Source organism: Oncorhynchus nerka, linkage group LG27, assembly GCF_034236695.1.
Source record: "Oncorhynchus nerka isolate Pitt River linkage group LG27, Oner_Uvic_2.0, whole genome shotgun sequence".
Taxonomy (NCBI): domain Eukaryota; kingdom Metazoa; phylum Chordata; class Actinopteri; order Salmoniformes; family Salmonidae; genus Oncorhynchus; species Oncorhynchus nerka.
Window position 1 is genome coordinate 75,909,665 of NC_088422.1, and position 22,046 is coordinate 75,931,710.

At 45.6% G+C, this 22,046-nt stretch overlaps 2 protein-coding genes across 8 annotated transcripts in view; one reads left to right on the forward strand and one right to left on the reverse strand.

Annotated features, from left to right (window-relative positions):
- On the forward strand, positions 1–13,389 carry LOC115112437 (caprin-1-like). Of its 3 annotated transcripts, none has more exons than XM_029639502.2 (19): positions 1–627; positions 1,717–1,851; positions 2,206–2,268; positions 2,473–2,559; positions 2,682–2,920; positions 3,015–3,097; positions 7,209–7,400; positions 7,795–7,847; positions 7,955–8,038; positions 8,175–8,327; positions 8,429–8,525; positions 9,531–9,583; positions 9,716–9,826; positions 10,049–10,177; positions 10,670–10,820; positions 10,950–11,135; positions 11,229–11,341; positions 11,485–11,545; positions 12,671–13,389. In XM_029639502.2, the coding sequence occupies exons 2-19, from the start codon at positions 1,717–1,719 to the stop codon at positions 12,736–12,738; spliced, it is 2,058 nt and encodes a 685-aa protein (XP_029495362.2). In that variant the 5' UTR covers positions 1–627; the 3' UTR covers positions 12,739–13,389. The 3 variants fall into 3 exon arrangements, with proteins under 3 accessions (XP_029495362.2, XP_029495363.2, XP_029495361.2); XM_029639501.2 differs by lacking the exon at positions 1–627 and adding an exon at positions 1,112–1,306; XM_029639503.2 differs by lacking the exons at positions 1–627; positions 10,049–10,177 and adding an exon at positions 1,105–1,306.
- LOC115112438 (nucleobindin-2-like) overlaps positions 11,754–22,046 on the reverse strand; it is a 16,935-nt gene continuing 6,642 nt past the window's right edge. For 2 of the 5 annotated variants that reach the window (XM_029639506.2, XM_029639504.2), the window contains exons 2-13: positions 20,166–20,306; positions 19,792–19,899; positions 19,548–19,680; positions 19,061–19,164; positions 18,766–18,951; positions 17,633–17,723; positions 17,488–17,546; positions 17,306–17,398; positions 15,512–15,601; positions 15,147–15,317; positions 14,932–14,992; positions 11,754–14,738 (exon numbers count right to left, since the gene is read on the reverse strand). In XM_029639506.2, coding sequence (XP_029495366.1) covers positions 14,548–14,738; positions 14,932–14,992; positions 15,147–15,317; positions 15,512–15,601; positions 17,306–17,398; positions 17,488–17,546; positions 17,633–17,723; positions 18,766–18,951; positions 19,061–19,164; positions 19,548–19,680; positions 19,792–19,899; positions 20,166–20,306 — 1,428 coding nt within the window. In that variant the 3' untranslated portion in view covers positions 11,754–14,547. Of the gene's footprint in view, positions 14,739–14,931; positions 14,993–15,146; positions 15,318–15,511; positions 15,602–17,305; positions 17,399–17,487; positions 17,547–17,632; positions 17,724–18,765; positions 18,952–19,060; positions 19,165–19,547; positions 19,681–19,791; positions 19,900–20,165; positions 20,344–22,046 lie in introns of all 5 variants that reach the window. The other 3 variants (XM_029639507.2, XM_029639505.2, XM_065011998.1) reach the window with 3 other exon arrangements.

Below are 22,046 nucleotides of genomic sequence, written 5' to 3' on the forward strand. Positions count from 1 at the left end.
CAACTACTAACGACATTGGCTCGAATCAAGGTTGTGCCTTTAAATTTCGAGAAACTTAACTAAATAATATTTTTTCACTTCTCAAACCCTGGCCTGGTCTGTTTGGCAACTGTTCCCGGGAGTCTCGCGGTTTTGCGCCATTGGGTTTAGAAACTGTGATATTATTTAGACGTAATCATTCGATAGATCTGCAAAGAATAATCTATTGTCCTTTTCAAAGCAGAGAAGAATGGCTTAAATAAACTTGGGATTCAGTAAATGGCTTGCAATACATTTGGGATTCAATACAAATTGACTTGCATAAAAATGCTTACCTAAATCTGTAAAATACAGCCTCTATAATAATTAGACTGCAATTATAGGCAATGTTGTTGAGGACTGATTCTAGTTAAATCTGTCGGTCTACTAAGATGAACTCAGGCAATTCTAGGACTACCAACGGGGCCTTGCAGCCAGCCGACCCTGTTCTCGTGTCTCGTTAGCATCTGTAGCAGTATAGTGTATAGTTCTCGGTGAGGCCGGGGAGGCAGAATACCATTGTCAATACAAAATAACATACAAGTTACACGAAATATATAGAGCTAAAACTACAACGTCAGACGACGAACAAAGACAGATAGCCTTAAGGTAAGTGGATGTTGTCAGCGTCAAATTCAGAAATAATTTTGCTAGCTAAGTTAGCGAGCTAGGCTAGCCTCTGACTAAAGTCGTCTCTATCTAGCATTGTCCTGTCATCCAATTGATTTAACGGAATCCAAGTTCAGTGACCACATTAGCAAGGTACATTTCAACAAACTAGTGTGATGGCTGTTGTTCATATAAATGTAGTTCATCTTTTTTTTTTTCGAATCTCGTTAGCTAACTAGCTAGTCAGCTATCGATTTCTATCTCGCCTCTAAGTGATTCGCGTTGCCAGCTAGCTAACGCCGGTCTCGGTAACAATGCGAGGAGAAAATGAAACTAGCGAACGTTAGCTAGCTAAATGTAGCTAAGCTAGCCTTGTAGCTGGGTGGGGGTTGTTGTGGGATGGGATTCAAGTTTAAGCCTAATTTATGACCATCTGTTTTCAAATGGCATACACGTTATACTTGTGACGACATGTAGGTAGCTACATCAAGTGTTTTGTCGGAATAGTTGTTTATTTGATGTTGATGAGTAGTGTAGCTAGCTAACGTTAGTTTGGCAGGTAACGTTTATGCGGCTCAATGGACAATGCTCGGCTGACAGTCCCTCGGCTCACAAAGGACTTGCAATTTATCCACTTTTTCCTGTGCCTCGCCGGCTTCAGCTTCTTAGTTGGCTTATGGTATAAAAAAAATCTGGGAATACTAACGTCGTTAGTTAGCTAGGTACTAGCTATTGAATTATAACGTTACTTGTCTTGAGTTAGCGAACGTTAGCGGTTGACATAAATCATCCTGCAAACCGACATATTATCCAAAGTGATTCATAGGTCTTCGTTTTTCGCCAAGGAACATTAATGGGTAGTACCCCATGTTGATTTAAAACCATTTTTTATATAAAATGTCTGTCTAACCACTTATGTGGTCAACAATGTAACGTCATTGTTCCGGCCTTTGTTGTTTACAGCACCATGCATTGGCAAACTGTTTTAATCAACATATTTTAATCTTTATTGTATTCAATTACAGCCTCAGTGTTTTGTAGCCTTCACTAATAATGACTGCTACAAATAATTTTCTGTCTTCTCATCAGATGCCTTCAGCAACAGTTGGCCACAATGCTGTTCAGTCCTCCAGCCCAGAGTTGGGTTCTGGGACCCAGTCTGAGGCCATGAAGCAGGTCCTGCAGGTGATAGACAAGAAGGTCCGCAACATGGAAAAGAAAAAGGTAACCATGTTTCCTTTTTTTAATCTAAGCATGCTTTCAGATACCTCCCAAAAAGAATAGGTTGTTTCATGCTTAGTTGTTGCTTGAGACCCAACTGAAGAACAATTCTGGATGTCTCTCTTGTCTGGGAAAATTGTCTGCTTTATGACCATGCATTGACTTTGTCTCAAAGTTGGTAACTAAGATTAAGGCTAAGATTACGGCTACAGACAAATTTAGTTGGTGTAATCAATCATTAACCTGTGACTTTTATTTGGTGTTAGAATCACAGCACTTAATAGATGGTATATTTCTGCTGAAAGAATCTCAGCAGACCTTTTCGTAACCCTTATTAAATGTGCCATATTTTTATAGGGCAAGCTGGATGACTACCAGGCCAAGAAGAATAAAGGAGAACGGTTGAACCAGGATCAGCTGGTATGTACCAGACACGGGTCTGGGTCGATGTTATCTCAGGGAACTTCAATTGTGAACTTGATTGTTTAACCTGTTGCATATGTACTATAATCTTTCATTCTTCGGCTTTCCATTGATTTTATACTGTGGTGTTTGTCGTTTTGATCTGTGACACAGCTAACAAAACATATTTAATGTTCATTCCCTCTCTTGTCTCATCTGTAGGATGCCTTGACTAAGTTCCAGGAAGTGACCAACAACCTGGATTTTGCAAGGGAGTTGCAGAAGAGCTTCCTGTCTTTGGGGCAGGAGGTGAGTTCTGTCTCAAGGTTTCATTCTGGTCACTATGACCACACTCACTGTATTTATTAGGTGATGTTTCTCAGTCACTGTGGCCATAGTGCAGTGACAACTCCTTCCCCATTTCCTTGCAGATTCAGAAAGCAGTGAAGAAGTCTGCCCGGAGGGAGCAGCTTCAGCGGGAGGAGACGGAGCAGAGGCGTCTGAAGACTGTTCTGGAGCTGCAGTTCCTGCTTGACCGACTGGGCGATGAGCAGACGAGGCAGGACCTGAAACAGCCCGCTGCAGGCTCCCCCCTGCTCACCGACTATAACCTCACCGCACTGGACAGTTTCTACAAGCTCGTGGGCCCGGAACGGGACCATGACGTCAGGTACAAACCTTTTTGCTTCTCAGTTTTTTTTTTTTTGATGGAGTGACGTAATATGATTGTATGCATGTTGTAAATGTCCTACCCTGTTCTCCAGGTTGACTGACCAGTATGAGGAGGCCTCCCTACACCTATGGGAACTGCTAGAGGGCAGAGACCAGGCTGTGGCAGGAACCACATGTATGTTTCTAACACTTCTGAAGTAGCTCTCAATGTATTTACTCTGTACATGTAGGCTTTGGCTTGTTTAATTAGTTACCCACACCCCCATCTGTATACTGAGTACTGAGTACTTCCGGCGCCGACAGAGATGGCCGCCTCGCTTCGCGTTCCTAGGAAACTATGCAGTTTTTAGTTTTTTTTTACGTGTTATTTCTTACATTGGTACCCCAGGTCATCTTAGGTTTCATTACATACAGTCGAGAAGAACTACTGAACATAAGAGCAGCGTCAACTCACCATCAGTACGACCAAGAATATGACTTTCGCGAAGCGGATCCTGTGTACTGCCTTTCACCCAGGACAACGGAATGGATCCCAGCCGCCGACCCCAAAAAACGACTTCGAAAAAGGGGAAAACGAAGCGGTCTTCTGGTCAGACTCCGGAGACGGGCACATCGTGCACCACTCCCTAGCATTCTCCTTGCCAATGTCCAGTCTCTTGACAACAAGGTTGATGAAATCCGAGCAAGGGTAGCATTCCAGAGGGACATCAGAGACTGTAACGTTCTTTGCTTCACGGAAACATGGCTCACGGAAACATGGCTCACTGGAGAGACGCTATCTGAGACGGTGCAGCCAGCTGGTTTCTCCACGCATCGCGCCGACAGAAACAAACATCTTTCTGGTAAGAAGAGGGGCAGGGGCGTATGCTTTATGGTTAACGTGACGTGGTGTGGCCAAAACAACATACAGGAACTCAAGTCCTTCTGTTCACCTGATTTAGAATTCCTCACAATCAAATGTAGACCGCATTATCTACCAAGGGAATTCTCTTCGATTATAATCACAGCCGTATATATTCCCCCCCAAGCAGACACATCGATGGCTCTGAACAAACTTAATTTGACTCTTTGCAAACTGGAATCCATATATCCGGAGGCTGCATTCATTGTAGCTGGGGATTTTAACAAGGCTAATCTGAAAAGAAGACTCCCTAAATTTGATCAGCATATCGATTGCGCAACCAGGGCGGGAAAAACCTTGGATCATTGCTATTCCAACTTCCGTGACGCATATAAGGCCCTGCCCCGCCCTCCTTTTGGAAAAGCTGACCACGATTCCATTTTGTTGATCCCTGCCTACAGACAGAAACTAAAACAAGAAGCTCCCGCGCTGAGGTCTGTTCAACGCTGGTCCGACCAATCTGATTCCACACTCCAAGACTGCTTCCATCACGTGGACTGGGATATGTTCCATATTGCGTCAGACGACAACATTGACGAATACGCTGATTCGGTGTGCGAGTTCATTAGAACGTGCGTTGAAGATGTCGTTCCCATAGCAACGATTAAAACATTCCCAAACCAGAAACTGTGGATTGATGGCAGCATTCGCGTGAAACTGAAAGCGCGAACCGCTGCTTTTAATCAGGGCAAGGTGACTGGAAACATGACCGAATACAAACAGTGTAACTATTCCCTCCGCAAGGCAATCAAACAAGCTAAGCGTCAGTATAGAGACAAAGTAGAATCTCAATTCAACGGCTCAGACACAAGAGGTATGTGGCAGGGTCTACAGTCAATCACGGATTACAAAAAGAGAACCAGCACCGTCACGGACCAGGATGTCTTGCTCCCAGGCAGACTAAATAACTTTTTTGCCCGCTTTGAGGACAATACAGTGCCACTGACACTGCCCGCAACTAAAACATGCGGACTCTCCTTCACTGCAGCCGACGTGAGGAAAACATTTAAACGTGTCAACCCTCGCAAGGCTGCAGGCCCAGACTGCATCCCCAGCCGCGCCCTCAGAGCATGCGCAGACCAGCTGGCTGGTGTGTTTACGGACATATTCAATCAATCCCTATCCCAGTCTGCTGTTCCCACATGCTTCAAGAGGGCCACCATTGTTCCTGTTCCCAAGAAAGCTAAGGTAACTGAGCTAAATGACTACCGCCCCGTAGCACTCACTTCCGTCATCATGAAGTGCTTTGAGAGACTAGTCAAGGACCATATCACCTCCACCCTACCTGACACCCTAGACCCACTCCAATTTGCTTACCGCCCAAATAGGTCCACAGACGATGCAATCTCAACCACACTGCACACTGCCCTAACCCATCTGGACAAGAGGAATACCTATGTGAGAATGCTGTTCATCGACTACAGCTCGGCATTTAACACCATAGTGCCCTCCAAGCTCGTCATCAAGCTCGAGCCCCTGGGTCTCGACCCCGCCCTGTGCAACTGGGTACTGGACTTCCTGACGGGCCACCCCCAGGTGGTGAGGGTAGGCAACATCTCCACCCCGCTGATCCTCAACACTGGGGCCCCACAAGGGTGCGTTCTGAGCCCTCTCCTGTACCCCCTGTTCACCCACGACTGCGTGGCCACGCACGCCTCCAACTCAATCATCAAGTTTGCGGACGACACAACAGTGGTAAGCTTGATTACCAACAACGACGAGACGGCCTACAGGGATGAGGTGAGGGCCCTCTGAGTGTAGTGTCAGGAAAATAACCTTCACACTCAACGTCAACAAAACTAAGGAGATGATTGTGGACTTCAGGAAACAGCAGAGGGAACACCCCCCTATCCACATCGATGGAACAGTAGTGGAGAGGGTTGTAAGTTTTAAGTTCCTCGGCGTACACATCACAGACAAACTGAATTGGTCCACCCACACAGACAGCATCGTGAAGAAGGCGCAGCAGCGCCTCTTCAACCTCAGGAGGCTGAAGAAATTCGGCTTGTCACCAAAAGCACTCACAAACTTCTACAGATGCACAATCGAGAGCATCCTGTCGGGCTGTATCACCGCCTGGTACGGCAATTGCTCCGCCCACAACCGTAAGGCTCTCCAGAAGGTAGTGAGGTCTGCACAACGCATCACCGGGGACAAACTACCTGCCCTCCAGGACACCACCCAATGTCACAGGAAGGCCATAAAGATCATCAAGGACAGCAACCACCCGAGCCACTGCCTGTTCACCCCGCTATCATCCAGAAGGCGAGGTCAGTACAGGTGCATCAAAGCTGGGACCGAGAGACTGAAAAACAGCTTCTATCTCAAGGCCATCAGACTGTTAAACAGCCACCACTAACATTGAGTGGCTGCTGCCAACACACTGACTCAACTCCAGCCACTTTAATAATGGGAATTGATGGGAAATGATGTAAAATATATCACTAGCCACTTTAAACAATGCTACCTAATATAATGTACCCTACATTATTCATCTCATATGTATACGTATATACTGTACACTATATAATCTACTGCATCCTTATGTAATACATGTATCACTAGCCACTTTAACTATGCCACTTTGTTTACATACTCATCTCATATGTATATACTGCACTCAATACCATCTACTGTATCTTGCCTATGCCGCTCTGTACCATCACTCATTCATATATCTTTATGTACATATTCTTTATCCCCTTACACTTGTGTCTATAAGGTAGTAGTTTTGGAATTGTTAGCTAGATTACTTGTTGGTTATTACTGCATTGTCGGAACTAGAAGCACAAGCATTTCGCTACACTCGCACTAACATCTGCTAACCATGTGTATGTGACAAATAAAATTTGATTTGATTTGAGTATCTTGGGGCTTATCTTTAGATTTTGGGGAAAAAAGAGCTTGGAAGGAAATTTATGAGCTGGCTCAACTGGGAGCAGTGTTATGACTAAAGCCCTTCCAACCCCTTGAAGCACAACTGGCTTGCTGGACATACAGTCCATGTTAGCAGAACATGTATAAGGGGAAGTGCTTTTCTGGGTGGATGGGGTGAACTGGGGTTAGGCCAGTGGGCTTTGAGGGGTAGTGCCAGCCCAGACACAGGACACCTGTCATTCCACAAATGCTGAGCATCCACCCCACATGTTCCAGCGACAACTTTGTGGTGGATCATATGGCATTGTGGATTATAAATACTTGTAGGTTATTAAAGTTCTTCGAGCTGTGGATCTTGGCCAGGCCTGGCATGGTGCTGTGGAATGGGTCACAGCTATGATTATACCAAGCATAGACCCGGCCTATTGACTGAGTGTTTGTTGCACAACACAAACACACACGTTTCATTTCTAATACGTTCTGAATATGATCTGTCCCTTTCCTAAAGACAAGGCACTGAAGGAGACCCTGGACAAGGTGCTGCTGAGTGGCTATTTTGATAGCGCACAAACGCATCAGAATGGAGTGTGTGAAAAAGAGGGGGAGGAGGAGGAGGAGGAGGAAGAAGAGGAGGAGGAGGAGGAGGAGCAGTCTGTGGCGCATGAGTTGTCTGGGGGCGGGGAGCAACCTGCAGCACCAGGTAACCAGGATCTCTGTGTAGACTGAGAATCTGCCAGGACTAAATGAGCACCATTAGTTCAGGTTTTTTGGTGGGGTTTTTGGCACTGGCTATTTAGAGCGTCTGCTAAATGACTTAAATGTAAATGTAAATGTATCAGGATTGGGCGAAGGCAGTGCTTAAACTGCTTCGCTTTGGCTGAACGTTTCCTATTGCGAGGTTGGAGACCTTTTGTCGCTGTATCTCTCAATTACTAATACGTTTTAAGACTATGTTAATCACGCAGCTGACGAAATTCCGTGAGATTTTACTTCTGGGTTAGATTATCATCACCTGAGGGGAACTCATGTTATGATTGGTCTGAGTGTGTGGACCTGGATGAGTGGATATTAATCAGAGCATATTCCTTTTACAGAGGGAACAGTTACTGAAGAATACACAGAGGCCATTGAAGTAGAAGCCACAGAGGTGAGTTCAATCTCTACCCTGACTCTTAACTGCTGTAAAGTTCAGCATTCTCTGGTTTACCTTACCTATTGGAATCTAATCAAGTGATCTTATGTTTATTTGTGTAGTTTGTAAACAGACAGTTCATTCCAGAAACCACATACAGCAGCACTGGCAACGACCAAGTAGAGGAGTGGACAGCAGAGGTCCAGGTATGCTGCATGTCTACACCTCTCATATCATTTGTCATATCACAAAGTCACAAACATAATCTTTTAGGGTTCAACAAGTAACGCCCTGGCCAAATGGTGTCATCAGCTGGGTTTAAATCTGTCCCTGTGTCTTTAGGTGGTCAACGTCCTCCAGCACCAGCCTCCTCCCCAGATGACCCCTGAGCCTCACACTGTGAACCCAGTCTCCCACACGCCTGACCCCGTGGTCCGGAAGCAGGTCGTACAGGACCTCATGGCCCAGATGCAGGGGACCTATAACTTCATGCAGGTGATGATCCTTCCAACTGCCCCCTATGGTCCTGCGCTGGGTGCCTTATCGGATCCTGTTTGGTCTCTTGTTCATGCTGACCCATGTGCTTCCTTCCACAGGACTCCATGTTGGAGTTTGATGGCCATGCCCTGGACCCAGCCATCGTGTTGGCCCAGCCCATGAAGCCTGCACAGAGCGTGGACCTGCAGCAGATGGGTAAGTGTTAGTACATCACATTCTGTTTTAACTCTCCTCTGACCAACACCACCACTGAGGCTGTAGTCCTCTTAGACATGTTCGCTTCTACACTCACTGACAGTTTATTAGGTGCACCCATCTAGTACTGGATCAGCTCCCCCCTTTTTTCTAGAACAGCCTGAATTCTTTGGGGAGTGGATTCTACAAGGTGTAGGAAATGTTTGTTGCTCAATTGGTATCAAGGGACCTAACGTGTGCCAGGAAAACAGTCCCCGCACCAGGCTGGATGGGTCCATGGACTCATGCTACGTACGCCAAATCCTGACGATGCCAATTAGTATGTTGCAACAAGAACCCGTATTCGTCGGACCAGGCAATGTATTTCCACTCCTTAATGGTGATCGCATGCCCACTGGACACGCTTCTTGTTTTTAGCTGATAGGAGTGGTCATCTGCTGCACTAGCTCATCTGTGACAAGGACTGCCGAGTTCATTCCGAGATGCCGTTCTGCACACCACTGTTATACTGTAACGTTATTTGTCTCTGTGGCCCGCCTGTTAGCTTGCACGATTCTTGCCATCCTCCTTTGACTTCTCATCAATGAGCTGTTTTCTCCCACAGGACAGCTGCTGACTGGATGTTTTTTGTTTGTCGCACCATTCTTGGTAACCCCTAGACACCGTCGTGCATGAAAAGACCAGGAGGCCGGCCTTTTCTGAGATACTGCATCTGGCGAGCCTGGCATCGACAATCATACCATGCTCGGTCTCTTAGGTCACTTATTTTGCCCATTCTAAAGGTCAATCGAACAGTATCTGGATGCCTGTCTGCCTGCTTTATATAGCAGGCCATGTGACTCATTCTCTGTAGGAGCGATTCATTTTTGTGAACGGGGTGGTGTACCTAATAAACTGTCCAGTTAGTGTGGTACTGCTTATATACTCTTGAGTTTTGTCTGTTTATTTTGTTGTTGCTCTTAGCTGTTTTACCAACAAACCATGTTATATTTATCTTGTGTACAGTTCATTCAGAATCCAGACTTGCTCAACCAAGCTCAGGTCCTGAATCTACACAAGTAAGTAGCAATAATGATACTTGAACAGAATTCTGATAGTAGTGATCCCCAAGACTCGATCCCGGAGCAGACTTATTTAAAGGGCAAGGGTACTATGTGAACCTTCCCTTATTCTCCCCCTTCCCTCCCCAGGTCCTCATGGTCTCCCCCACACCTGATGCCTACTCCTCCACAGCGCCTCTCTACCAGCCCTCCCACACAGCAGAGCCCCGGCCACAGACCGACGGCATCGACCACATCCAGGTAAACCCTCCCTCCCCAAGGTGCCCTCTGCTCCACCCTCCTCTACCCCCCTGGCTGTGTGTGTGGGTGGGTGGTGGAGCTTCTCTATGCTTGGTTGTTATTGGGCAGTGTGAGAGATGGTTAACACTCATCCTACCTGCCTGTCCTGAAGTGTCTGTGAAAACCATTGAAGTATGTGACGTCTCTGTCTCCCCACCACGCCCCGCCCCCTCCCTAAACCAGGCCTCGATGTCCCTGTCGTCTGAGCAGTCCCCCGCCCCGTCCTCCTTGCCCTCTGCCTTCCCGCCCGTCTCCACCCCCCACAGCGGCGGCATCAATGTCAACGCAGCACCATTCCAGTCCATGCAAGCGGTAGGCTTTGTTAATGGAGGACTTAACTGACATCACTTCACTTGAACAAAACCGTCATATAACCCACTTAACTCTAATCACTTGCCACACATTCACGACAGGAAGAATAGAAGTAGTACACACTGTCACACAACAGTAATACCAGATTTACTTTGCAGGGATAATGAAAAAACTGATTGGGACATCAACTGAATTAATAAGTAGAATTCCAGTGTTGGCCTACATTTCTCAAAACCAAGCTTCACCCCATACCCCCCCACCCCCCTTTCTGTCAGAGCAGAACAGAATGCTCTTCTTGTCTGCCCCCATGTCTACATAAAGCTTTATAATCAACTCTAAACTGATTAACTTTATTTTTGCAAACCTTGAACAGTATGTACGGTATGCTCAATAATCAGAATACAATCTGTTAGTGGTGATTTGCTGTTGTCCTGCATGGGTATCTGACATCTCTAAATGAAAGCTTTTCTCTGGTTGTATTGTGTCCCTAAGGTGTTCAACCTGAATGCCCCCGTGCCCCCCACTAACGAAGCAGACAGTCTGAAGCAGAACCAGTTCCCCAGCGGCTACGGCCAGGGCTTCAGCAGCCAGGCGGAGCACTCCGTGGAGGAGCCTGACATCCAGCAGGACACTCTACAGTCCGGTGAGAGAGGGACTGGGGTGTCTGTTGAGGATGTGATTTAGACGAGCGGAATCAGGAGCAGTAGACCTTGGGTCTAAGGGCATGATCAGAAAGGTCAAATGTTAATGACCCTTATAATGTTGTTCTCAGCTGTAGGAGGCTTCCACACCCAAGACCAAGTGATGTCGTCGGCAGCGGGCCACCAGGTGCAGGGGCCAGGCTTTGGGCGGCAAGGCCAGTCCTTCTATAACAGCAGGGGGGCCGTGTCTCGCGGAGGCCCCAGGAACCCCCGGGGCATGATCAATGGATACCGAGGATCCTCTAACGGTTTCAGAGGTATGAGCTCATGCTGATTTACTGTAAGGGACATACTTTCATACAGGAGTGATTTATTATGGTGTTAACAGCATAAATGGTTGTCTTCCTCAGGAGGATATGATGGCTATCGCCCTCCCTTCTCGAACACTCCAAACAATGGTTATGGGCAACAGGCCCAGTTCAGCACTGCACCCCGGGACTACTCCAACAGCACCTACCAACGGGTAAGGAAGGGCACAGTCAACCATTTAGGTCCTAGTGACTAGAAAACACTTGACCCTTGCATTAGGATTGTGTGAGTTGTTGTCCCAGATACTGTCATGAAGTTGCTGTATAAGTCTTTCTGAATGACCTGTTGTTTCTACAGGAGGGATATCAGCCAGGCTACAAGCGGGGAGCAGCCCAGGGACCTCGGGGTTGCTCTCGAGGTAATGCTCAAGCGATGCGATCCTAAAGCGCTTAAAGGATTGTCAACTTCCGCCACATTGAACATTCAGATATTATGAATGTTTGCCCCAGCTCACTTTTATAAAAAAAAAAAGGTTTTGTTTTGTTTCTCATCTATCTTCTCATTTCTCCAAGCCTATTTATCAGAGTAAGCCTGCTTTGGTATGTCTAAGATACTTTTGTTTTAACACATGTAAAGCTGAAATCCACAGCATTTAGATTTATCAGCAAGTCTGTGTTCGAAACAACAAATAGATATTCCTGTAAACTTGAAAGATTTCATTAATTTATTTTTTGTACAAAATAAATGCAAAAAACCCCTGCAACTGTCGGTCCAATCCATGAGAATCTTTTATATTTTCTGTCACTGCCCAGCCGTCAACCACTTTTCCCTGGTGCTTTTGGTTCTCATTGCATTACATGTTTGTTTTATTTCCATCTTTGTAAGCTGATGTTACTCCTTGGGAGACTGTTTCAATAAAGATGTGTTGTATAACCTGCTGTCTGCTGCTAATTTATTTTCGTTGATCCCTGCTGCTCTGTGGTGCCACCACAGCCTTATCTGCCTCTGCTGACATCTCTTGGGGTTAAGAGTGGGTTGGAGGATTTTGGTTATGCTTTGCTGAAAGACCTTCACTCTGCTTCTGTCTCCCTCACCCGCTGTGCCCTGCCTTCTGTATTTTGTCATGGGAGGCTACATGTATTGTTGGCCATTCACATTCATGAAACAAATGTCACTGAGTTTCAAAGTAAACCTGTGGAGTTCTTTGTAAATCCTAGGGCAACAGATCTACCCCGCCCCTTTTGGTTCCATCTGGCAAAATACATTCTGTAGACCTGGATAAAAGCTTCCCAAGCTCTTATATACACAGTGGCATTATTCACTGTGACTAGCTGAATTGACATGATTACATTTTGTGATGGGTGTATTAGCTTGCTCATAATGTCCATTTTGTCTCCATATTAGAGTTGATCCCTTCCCTGGCAGGTGCACACTAGCCATTTATAGAATGTGGATGTTTATACTCCATGCCCAGACTTAACCCAGAATAAGGGTGATAGGCTGGCCTCAGCTGACTTATTTTCTGTCTGCTTGGCGGTTGCAGGCCGGGGGGGACTGTTCAAGCCCAGCCGAGGGATGGTGACCCAACTATCTGGACATCAAGCCAATTAGTCTTGGATACAATCATCTCTACCCTCCTGGACCATCCTTCCCCTGATCTGACTGTTCCTCTCCATATCAACCTCTAGGTTGGTTTGGTGCAGCCTGGGTCTGAAGCCATACATACCACCCGTAGCTCTGGCAGATATTTAGCTTTCTCACAATCATGCTATTGCATAGCCTTAAACTGATCAAGCTGGAACATGTGTGCCTTTGCTGTTGGACTGTTTATTTGGGTATTTGCTTGATAGGCAATCATTTACAAAACTGTCTGGGGCTAGTGACAGGCTTTGGAAGCATGACACGAAAGACCAAACAATATATTGACTGCAGTCATACCATGCAAGGACATTGTCTCAATGTGAAGATTGTTTATACTGTACATTGTATTGCTATGGCATGTTGGGGAGTAAAGTCAGTACAAATGGTGTGTAGTCTAAGCAGGTTATAGGTCTGACTGATTTACCCAAAATTAAGATTTCCTGTGCACACATTTTGCTCTGGCCAGATGGTAGCGGTTATGTTCTGTACATTTGCATTTGTCACTTCTGCTCTGTCCAAAAACATACCTTGGAACTGATGTCTACACTGTAGGTCTGTAGAATGTAAGGATTCTGTCAACTTTGTGTTAGTTTCACTCTAGCTATAAAGAATATCACTTTACAGATGTTTTCCTGTGCAATTGGTCATCTGAAAATTAAACTAATCTTTTATACAGAGAAAAATTAGGCACACCTCTATGGTGCAAGATAAAAGAGCATTTGCCCTAGCCAGCAGAATTTGGTAAAATTAAAACAAAAAGGCCCATTAAAAGAGACTCTGGGGGTGATGTGCTGAGTACAAAAGGTAGACATCATTGCCTGGTAACGGGCTGTTCAGTATCAATACATGTACTGGCCTTGGCCAAGACACACCTACAGGTCATTAGGAACAGTAGCCTCACTCAAACACAAACGTGAAAACAAGACGTGGTTACCTATAATCTCTACAGAAATAACCAGATCATCAACTGACTCTTGCATTTGCACATCCAAAAGGGCTGGCTATAGTATAAGTACCACAAAATAAGACTGCAATGCACTCAGGTTTCCCATGACTAGTGCCCATAATAGCCAACATTAGCATACATGGCTGTTATCAGACTTGAGAATATGAAGTAATACACAGGAATGAACCCATACAAAAAATAAAGTAGATTTATATTCTACTCTGTTCCATGAGACAGTTGTCTTTACTGTTCATAATGCTCCCAATGCCATTTTCAGTGCCTTTTGAAATGGAGCCTTTTCAGGAATCCATACATTTCACAACATTATCATTATTCAGGTGAAGTGACCAGACAATTATTAGGCCTAATTGTCATATCACACAGCACTAATTAAAAATTATGTTCCAAAATACATTGACACTACCAAAACAATTCCACCAAAGCTCTGCATTTTAAATAATGATCAATTATGACCAATCCATACATCACATACCGCATATGCACTCTATAACACAAATTCCCAGGCCGCAAACGTATAAAACATTTCTAGGCCTTGGAGGCTCAAATTGAAATCCACAAGTGGGCAGAGATACTGTAAACGCCTCCTGTGTTCTCCAGCTGGTTTTCAGTTAACTCTTTCAGGATAACGGGCCACACATGCCCATATGGAGGGACCTCCACAGTACTTATATACCTCCAGTCCAGTGTGCAAAGGTCTGTGGGTGGGGGGCCATGGAGCCAGAGGTGTTTATAGTTTCATCTGACAGCTGGGGTTGCGTGGGCTGGTTCTGATGGGGGCCTATGGCAACATGACATGGTAAGTCATGTTGGCCCTATGGCACTGCCTGATGGCCTGGGGGCAGATCCTGGAGTCGTGGTTGGGACAAATCCTGGGTGTTGTGGGGTATTTGGTTCTGGAAGTGGTTGTCTTGCTTCATACCCGGGTGGTTTTGGGACATATCTTGGTGGCCCGGGGGCAAAGGATGGTACTCTCCTCGTGGCTCTGGGATAGCATTCCCTTCTACTGAAAAAGGGAGTAGTTTTGAATACAGTTAATTTTTTACATCTTTTTTAAATTGAGTTTATTTTCTCCCCTTTTTCTCCCCAATAGAATTGTTCTCATCTTAAGATCCATTTTCCATAGTCACCTCTACATTCTGAAAAATACACGACACACCGGTAATGAGAAAATGGAATTGGGGTAAACTATCACTCACCATGAACCTCTGGAGGGGGCTCAACTTTCTGTGTTTTCAACCGTTCCATGTGTTCTACTGCCTGAAACACCACAGACAAACAGAGATACGCAGATGAATGGTTATAGGTAAGCATGTCAGCTCATGTCAAAAATAACAATACCACACAAAAGAAGTGCATTACAGTAATAGAGAACCTATTGGTTGTGTCTGTTCTACCACTGCCCACTCTGTACCTGCTGAAGCTCTACTTTCTGCGAGTTGAGCTGTTCCTGTTGCCTCTCCAACTCATCCCTCTGTTTCTGGAGGTCTGATGCTTTCTGGTTGAGGTCCTCTTCCTGCTGGGCCAGGTGCTCCTCAAACTCCCTCATCTCCTCATCTGTGTAGGCCTGGTTCTGCTCTAAGGTCTAACAAAGGAGATTCATTCTACCTCTCTTTATTGGTATGAAAAGCAACAATTACAGTATGGTTGAATATAGGAGTGTTTATAGATATGGTATGGTTTTTGTTACTCTTGCCATTTCATAATAATCAGTTATAATGTTGAAATATTAAAAGTAGGCCTGTATGAATGAGAGTTAAATAGATATGGCTACCATACCTCCCAACTATCTGGTTCCAGGAATTCCTTTTTCTTTGTGGCAATCAGGAACTCTTCTAAGGAGACCAGTCGGTCTTTGTTGGTGTCCACCTGTAAACAGTGAGATCAGTCACCATGTGAACTATTTATTTCATTAAATCAACGAAACCAATCTCTAACTTTCAGTGCTAGCAATCCATGGGAATATACACTGCTCCAAAAAATAAAGGGAACACTAAAATAACACATCCTAGATCTGAATGAATGAAATATTCTTATTAAATACTTTTCTTTACATAGTTGAATGTGCTGACAACAAAATCACACAAAAATTATCAATGGAAATCAAATTTATCAACCCATGGAGGTCTGGATTTGGAGTCACACTCAAAATTAAAGTGGAAAACCACACTACAGGCTGATCCAACTTTGATGTAATGTCCTTAAAACAAGTCAAAATGAGGCTCAGTAGTGTGTGTGGCCTCCACGTGCCTGTATGACCTCCCTACAAAGCCTGGGCATGCTCCTGATGAGGTGGCGGATGGTCTCCTGAGGGATCTCCTCCCAGACCTGGACTAAAGCATCCGCCAACTCCTGGACAGTCTGTGGTGCAACGTGGCGTTGGTGGATGGAGTGAGACATGAGGTCCCAGATGTGCTCAATTGGATTCAGGTCTGGGGAACGGGCGGGCCAGTCCATAGCATCAATGCCTTCCTCTTGCAGGAACTGCTGACACACTACAACCACATGAGGTCTAGCATTGTCTTGCATTAGGAGGAACCCAGGGCCAACCGCACCAGCATATGGTCTCACAAGGAGTCTGAGGATCTCATCTCGGTACCTAATGGCAGTCAGGCTACCTCTGGCGAGCACATGGAGGGCTGTGCGGCCCCCCAAAGAAATGCCACCCCACACCATGACTGACCCACCGCCAAACCGGTCATGCTGGAGGATGTTGCAGGAAGCAGAACGTTCTCCACGGTGTCTCCAGACTCTGTCACATCTGCCACATGTGCTCAGTGTGAACCTGCTTTCATCTGTGAAGAGCACAGGGCGCCAGTGGAAAATTTGCCCATCTTGGTGTTCTCTGGCAAATGCCAAACATCCTCCACGGTGTTGGGCTGTAAGCACAACCCCCACCTGTGGACGTCGGGCCGTCATACCACCCTCATGGAGTCCGTTTCTGACCATTTGAGCAGACACATGCACATTTGTGGCCTGCTGGAGGTAATTTTGCAGGCCTCTGGCAGTGCTCCTCCTTGCACAAAGGCGGAGGTAGCGGTCCTGCTGCTGGGTTGTTGCCCTCCTACGGCCTCCTCCACGTCTCCTGATGTACTGGCCTGTCTCCTGGTAGCGCCTCCATGCTCTGGACACTACGCTGACAGACACAGCAAACCTTCTTGCCACAGCTCGCATTGATGTTCCATCCTGGATGAGCTGCACTACCTGAGCCACTTGTGTGGGTTGTAGACTCCGTCTCATGCTACCACTAGAGTGAAAGCACCGCCAGCATTCAAAAGTGACCAAATCATCAGCCAGGAAGCATAGGAACTGAGAAGTGGTCTGTGGTCACCACCTGCAGACTCACTCCTTTATTGGGGGTGTCTTGCTAATTGCCTATAATTTCCACCTGTTGTCTATTCTATTTGCACAACAGCATGTGAAATTTATTGTCAATCAGTGTTGCTTCCTAAGTGGACAGTTTTATTTCACAGAAGTGTGATTAACTTGGAGTTACATTGTGTTGTTTAAGTGTTCCCTTTATTTTTTTGAGCAGTGTAGTATGCAAGGTTCACGGCCGGGACAACAGTATACCTCGTTCATGACGTGCTCTCTCATACGCAGGCGCTCCTCCTCCATCTCCACCATATCGTCTTCTTCATTGGTAGGATCATAGATCTTCTCCAGCTGAGCCCACAGAATGAACCGTTATCTATACATGCACACGTTTCATCATCATGGCAGGTGAAACATTCAAAAAGAGGACAAATCTTTACCTCCTTGGTAAACAATGCCTCCAATTCCTGCTCATCGAAGAAGCCGTCTCCATTGGAATCTGAAAATTCAAACGCAAGAATGTTGAGGAACTCTTGAGATGGATGTCCCTGCCCCAACCTGTGATGTCTATTGATGAGGACTTACCATGCAGCTTGAAAAAGGTCTTGGGGTCAAAATCTTCAGGGTCAAGACCATCTGCTTCCTCCCACACCTCTTTGAACTGATTCTGGCTGCCCTGCACAGCAAAAAAAAAATTTAATCCCCTGTTAGATATGAATGGCTAACTTGAGCTAAATCATTATGGGGCAAATTTAGAGCAGAAATAGGCAACTTGAATTTTGCGTTTGAACCCTTTTGTAGGCTCGCAGATCAATTTCCATAAACAAACAAACATATACAGCATAGTGTACAAAACATTAGCATGAGTGTACAAAACATTAGGAACACCTTCCTAATATGGAGTTCTACCCTCTTTTGCCCTTAGAACAGCCTCAATTTGTCGGGGCATGGACTACAAGGTGTCGAAAGCATTCCACAGAGATGCTGGACCATGTTGACTCCAATGCTTCCCACGCTTGTGTCAAGTTGGCTGGATGTCCTTTGGATGGTGGACCATTCATGATACACACAGGAAACTCTTGAGCGTGAAAAACCCAGCAGCGTTGCAGTTCTTGACACACTCAAACCGGTGCGCCAGGTATCTACTGCCATACCTTGTTCAAAAGGTACTTAAACCTTTTGTCTTGCCCATTCACCCTCTGAATGGCACACACACAATCCATGTATCAATTGTCTCAAGGCTTAAAAATCCTTCTTTCACCCGTCTCCTTTCCTTCATCTACACTGAAGTGGATTTAACAAGTGACATCAATAAGGGATCATAGACTGACCGGGTGAAAACTATGTCACGGAAAGAGCAGGTGTCATTAATGTTTTCTACAGTCAGTGTATATTGTTTAGGAACTCATTTGGGGTCTCAACTAACTGCTGGGAGTTAGAATAGTAGAAAACACAAGATCCCATTTTGAAATGTGGTTGTGCATCAGCAGTTTCTCGTTATGTTAGTCACTCAATTAAACCATGTCAGCTAAACATTTTTAGATACAGACCCTGGAGCCACTCATGATGAGTTTAGATTTATTGTGGCCCCCACCACCCGCCCCCACATCAGACTTGCCCATCCATGGTCTAGAGACTGGCTAGACCATATGTGAGCACAAACAGATTGAGCTCTGAAACACACAGATAACATAGCATCCAAGTGCAGTTGGACTTACTGGATGGTTGACTTTGGGATGGTCTGCATGTTTCTTCTTCATCTCCTCGTAATGTTCTTCCTCCTTCTTCCTCCCTTCATCGTCTAGAGTCTTGAGGTGTTCCCTTCGCTCATGGTCTTTCGTCATCTCGTACTTCTTGAACTCCTCGTGGCGCTCCTTGTCATAGTTCTCCAGATCGTTTGTGGCCTTGTGGTCAAATGAAGGATGAGAGTTAAAATGTCTTGAAGAGAAGAGGACTACAGGTACTTTAGTAAGCTACTGTATGTACGTACCATGCATTCTACATTATACTTACTGATTTGATGAGTCTGTCCAGATCCTCCACTTCAAAGGTGTGAGGATTCATGTGGTTCAGGTACTCAAACTGTTTCAGCAGAGCTTGGTGGTCTACTGCCATATCTGTGAGTGAGGTTTAACAGAGTCATTACACAAATATGACATTTGATGACCTGACATTGGCACTGTAATAGTTATCCAGTGCCAAAGCTCACCCCGTGTGCATCTAAACTAGCCTGTAATCCTTCCTATTAGAGGTTGAAGTGAGACGTTACTGTTGTCTGTAATAGTGTGCGGTTACGATTGTGATTCGAAGCAGAGATTTTCAGAAACATGTTTCACAAGTAAGTAGGTGACTCAACACAGACGCTACAGTAACCACATCCTCCTGAGACCTTTCCCTCAAAAATGTACTTCTTGGTCACTTGCCCACACGCCCTAGTGTTTCTAGATGGTAACAGTACAGCACTTAAGGCATATTAATGGTCTTTCACTGGGCAGCATACCGTTCCCTCCTTCGATGTCTTGCTTGGCTTTGATCAATGTCCGTAGCCGGCTAACCTCCTGCCTTTTTAGCTCATCCAGTTGTGTCCTTACATGGTGGCCGACAAAGTCCAGCTCTTTGGCCAGCTTCCCCATCTGTAGGAAACGTGATGTAATGATTATCATACTGCTGCTGTTTTGCATTTTTCATGACTAATGACTCAAGGAGTAAGAACGACAAGAATGAGCAGGACACAGTTAGAATACCTTGATGTCCTCCATATCTGTGTTATGGAGCTTCTCTCTGAAATGCTGGTCTTTTTCCAGAAAATCAATGACTTCCCTGAGATAACGGTCATAGTGGAGTCCAGTGTCCTGTTACATTAAATAATGTAGTAAGTAGTAGTAGTATGCATAACATGCATTCTAGCTCATGCATCATTCAATAGACCTTCAGTTCAGTCGGTATACTTTACAATTCAATAAATTATGTAAGAGAAAATATTTGCTAGCTGGTATAACTGGTGTGAGCTCATACAGGAAACACAAATGACTGCTTTTTTCATTGCTGTTAGGGCTGCTCTGCCTGCCATGTTTCTCCACTGTGCTTGCTTGGTACGTGATCCTTCACCAACTCTTACCACACTTGGTGATGGCTCTGAGGCTTTGTCCTCCGGCTGGTTCACCTTGGTCTTGTCCAGACTGATGGGCACTGCCTCCAGACAGAGCAGCTGTACCAGAAGCACCACGCAGCTGGTGTGGAATATCTGTCTCCAAGACATCTGGCGACACAAGACGCACCTTGACACAACGCTTCAACTAGAAATGATAGAAAACATCAGTGTCTGCCCCAAATAAAGAGGCTATGCCCCAACCATAGAGAAAGACAGAGGCCTCTTCTTTGTATCGGTCCCATTATGGCCTCAGAGCACTGGCTTGTCCATTTTGAAGCAGTCAATTTTATTATTTTCTTCTACTACTACTTCTATGAGTTGATAAACAAACTGAAAGGGTGCATAAACTCTCGACCCGCTCCACTACAGCCCCGCCGATGTTAATGGGGGCCTGTTCGGCCCACCTTTTCCTGTATTCCATGATCAGCTCCTTTGTCTTGCTCACATTGAGGGAGAGGTTGTTGTCCTGGCATCACACTGCCAGGTCTCTGACCCCTCCCTATAGGCTGTCTCATTGTTGTCGGTAATCAGGCTTAGCACTGTTGTGTTGTCAGCACACTTAATGGTGTTAGAGTTGTGTTTGGCGACGCAGTCATGGGTGAACAGGGAGTACAGGAGGGGACTGAGCACGCACCCCTGAGGGCCCCCCGTGTTGAGGATCAGCGTGGCAGACGTGTTGTTGCCTACCCTTACCACCTGGGTGCGGTCCGTCAGGAAGTCCAGGATCCAGTTGCAGAGCGGGGCTGTTTAGTCCCAGGGTCCTTAGCTTAGTGATGAGCTTTGTGGGAACTATGGTGTTGAACGCTGAGCTTTCGTCAATGAACAGCATTCTCACATACATGCTCCCTTTGTCCAGGTGGGAAAGGGCAGTGTGGAGAGTGATTACGTCATCTGTAGATCTGTTGGGGCGGTAAGCGAATTGGAGTGGGTCTAGGGTATCCGGGATGATCCTGTTGATGTGAGCCATGACCAGCATTTTAAGGCACTTCATGGCTACCAACGTGAGAGCTACAGGGCGGTAATAATTTAGGCAGGTTACATTCGCTTCCTTGGGTATAGGGACTATGGTGGTCTGCTTGAAACATGTAGGTATTACAGACTGGGTCAGGGAGAGGTTGAAAATGTCAGCGACGACACTTGCCAGTTGTGTACTCAAAGCATGCGCGGACCGTCTTGGTAATCCGTCTGGCCCCACGGCTTTGTGAATGTTGACCTGTTTAAAGGTCTTGCTCACGTCGGCTACCGAGAGCGTTATCACACAGTTGTCCAGAACAGCTGCTGCTCTCATGCATGCTTTTCAGTGTTGCTTGCCTCTTTCTAGAGCTCCGAACTGAACATTACTGATGTCATGATTCAACATTTTCTTTTTCATAGTTCTCAGTTGTCATGAAAGCACCATAAATCCAGAGAATGCTAGACTTTGATGACACCACCTTCCTGTTCAAGTGAGCACAGCACAATAAATTGAGTTAAAAAATGTATTGTATGCTTCTGCATAAATTATTTAATATGCCAGGGAGATACAGTGCATTCAGAATTCCAAGTCTGGAACTAAGTATTCAGAACCTTAGTTATGAGACTCAAAATTGAGCTCAGGGGAATCCTGTTTCCATTGATCATCCTTGAGATGTTTCTACAACTTGATTGGAGTCCACCTGTGGTGAATGTAATTAATTGGACATTATTTGGAAAGGCGCACACACCTGTCGATATAAGGTCCCAAGTTGACAGTGTATGTCAGAGCTAAAATAAACACACAAAAAACAAGTCATGAGGTCGAAGGAATTTTCTGTACAACTCTGAGACAGGATTGTGTCGAGGCACACATTTCTGCAGCACTGAAGGTCC

Bases quoted from the DNA above. Each gene is read 5' to 3' on its own strand.
- LOC115112437 (XM_029639501.2), top strand. From the start codon at position 1,196: ATGCGGCTCAATGGACAATGCTCGGCTGACAGTCCCTCGGCTCACAAA. The intron at 1,307-1,716 runs GTATAAAAAAAA...TCTTCTCATCAG, and splicing joins AGCTTCTTAGTTGGCTTATG to ATGCCTTCAGCAACAGTTGG. The intron at 10,178-10,669 runs GTAGGCTTTGTT...TGTGTCCCTAAG, and splicing joins CATTCCAGTCCATGCAAGCG to GTGTTCAACCTGAATGCCCC.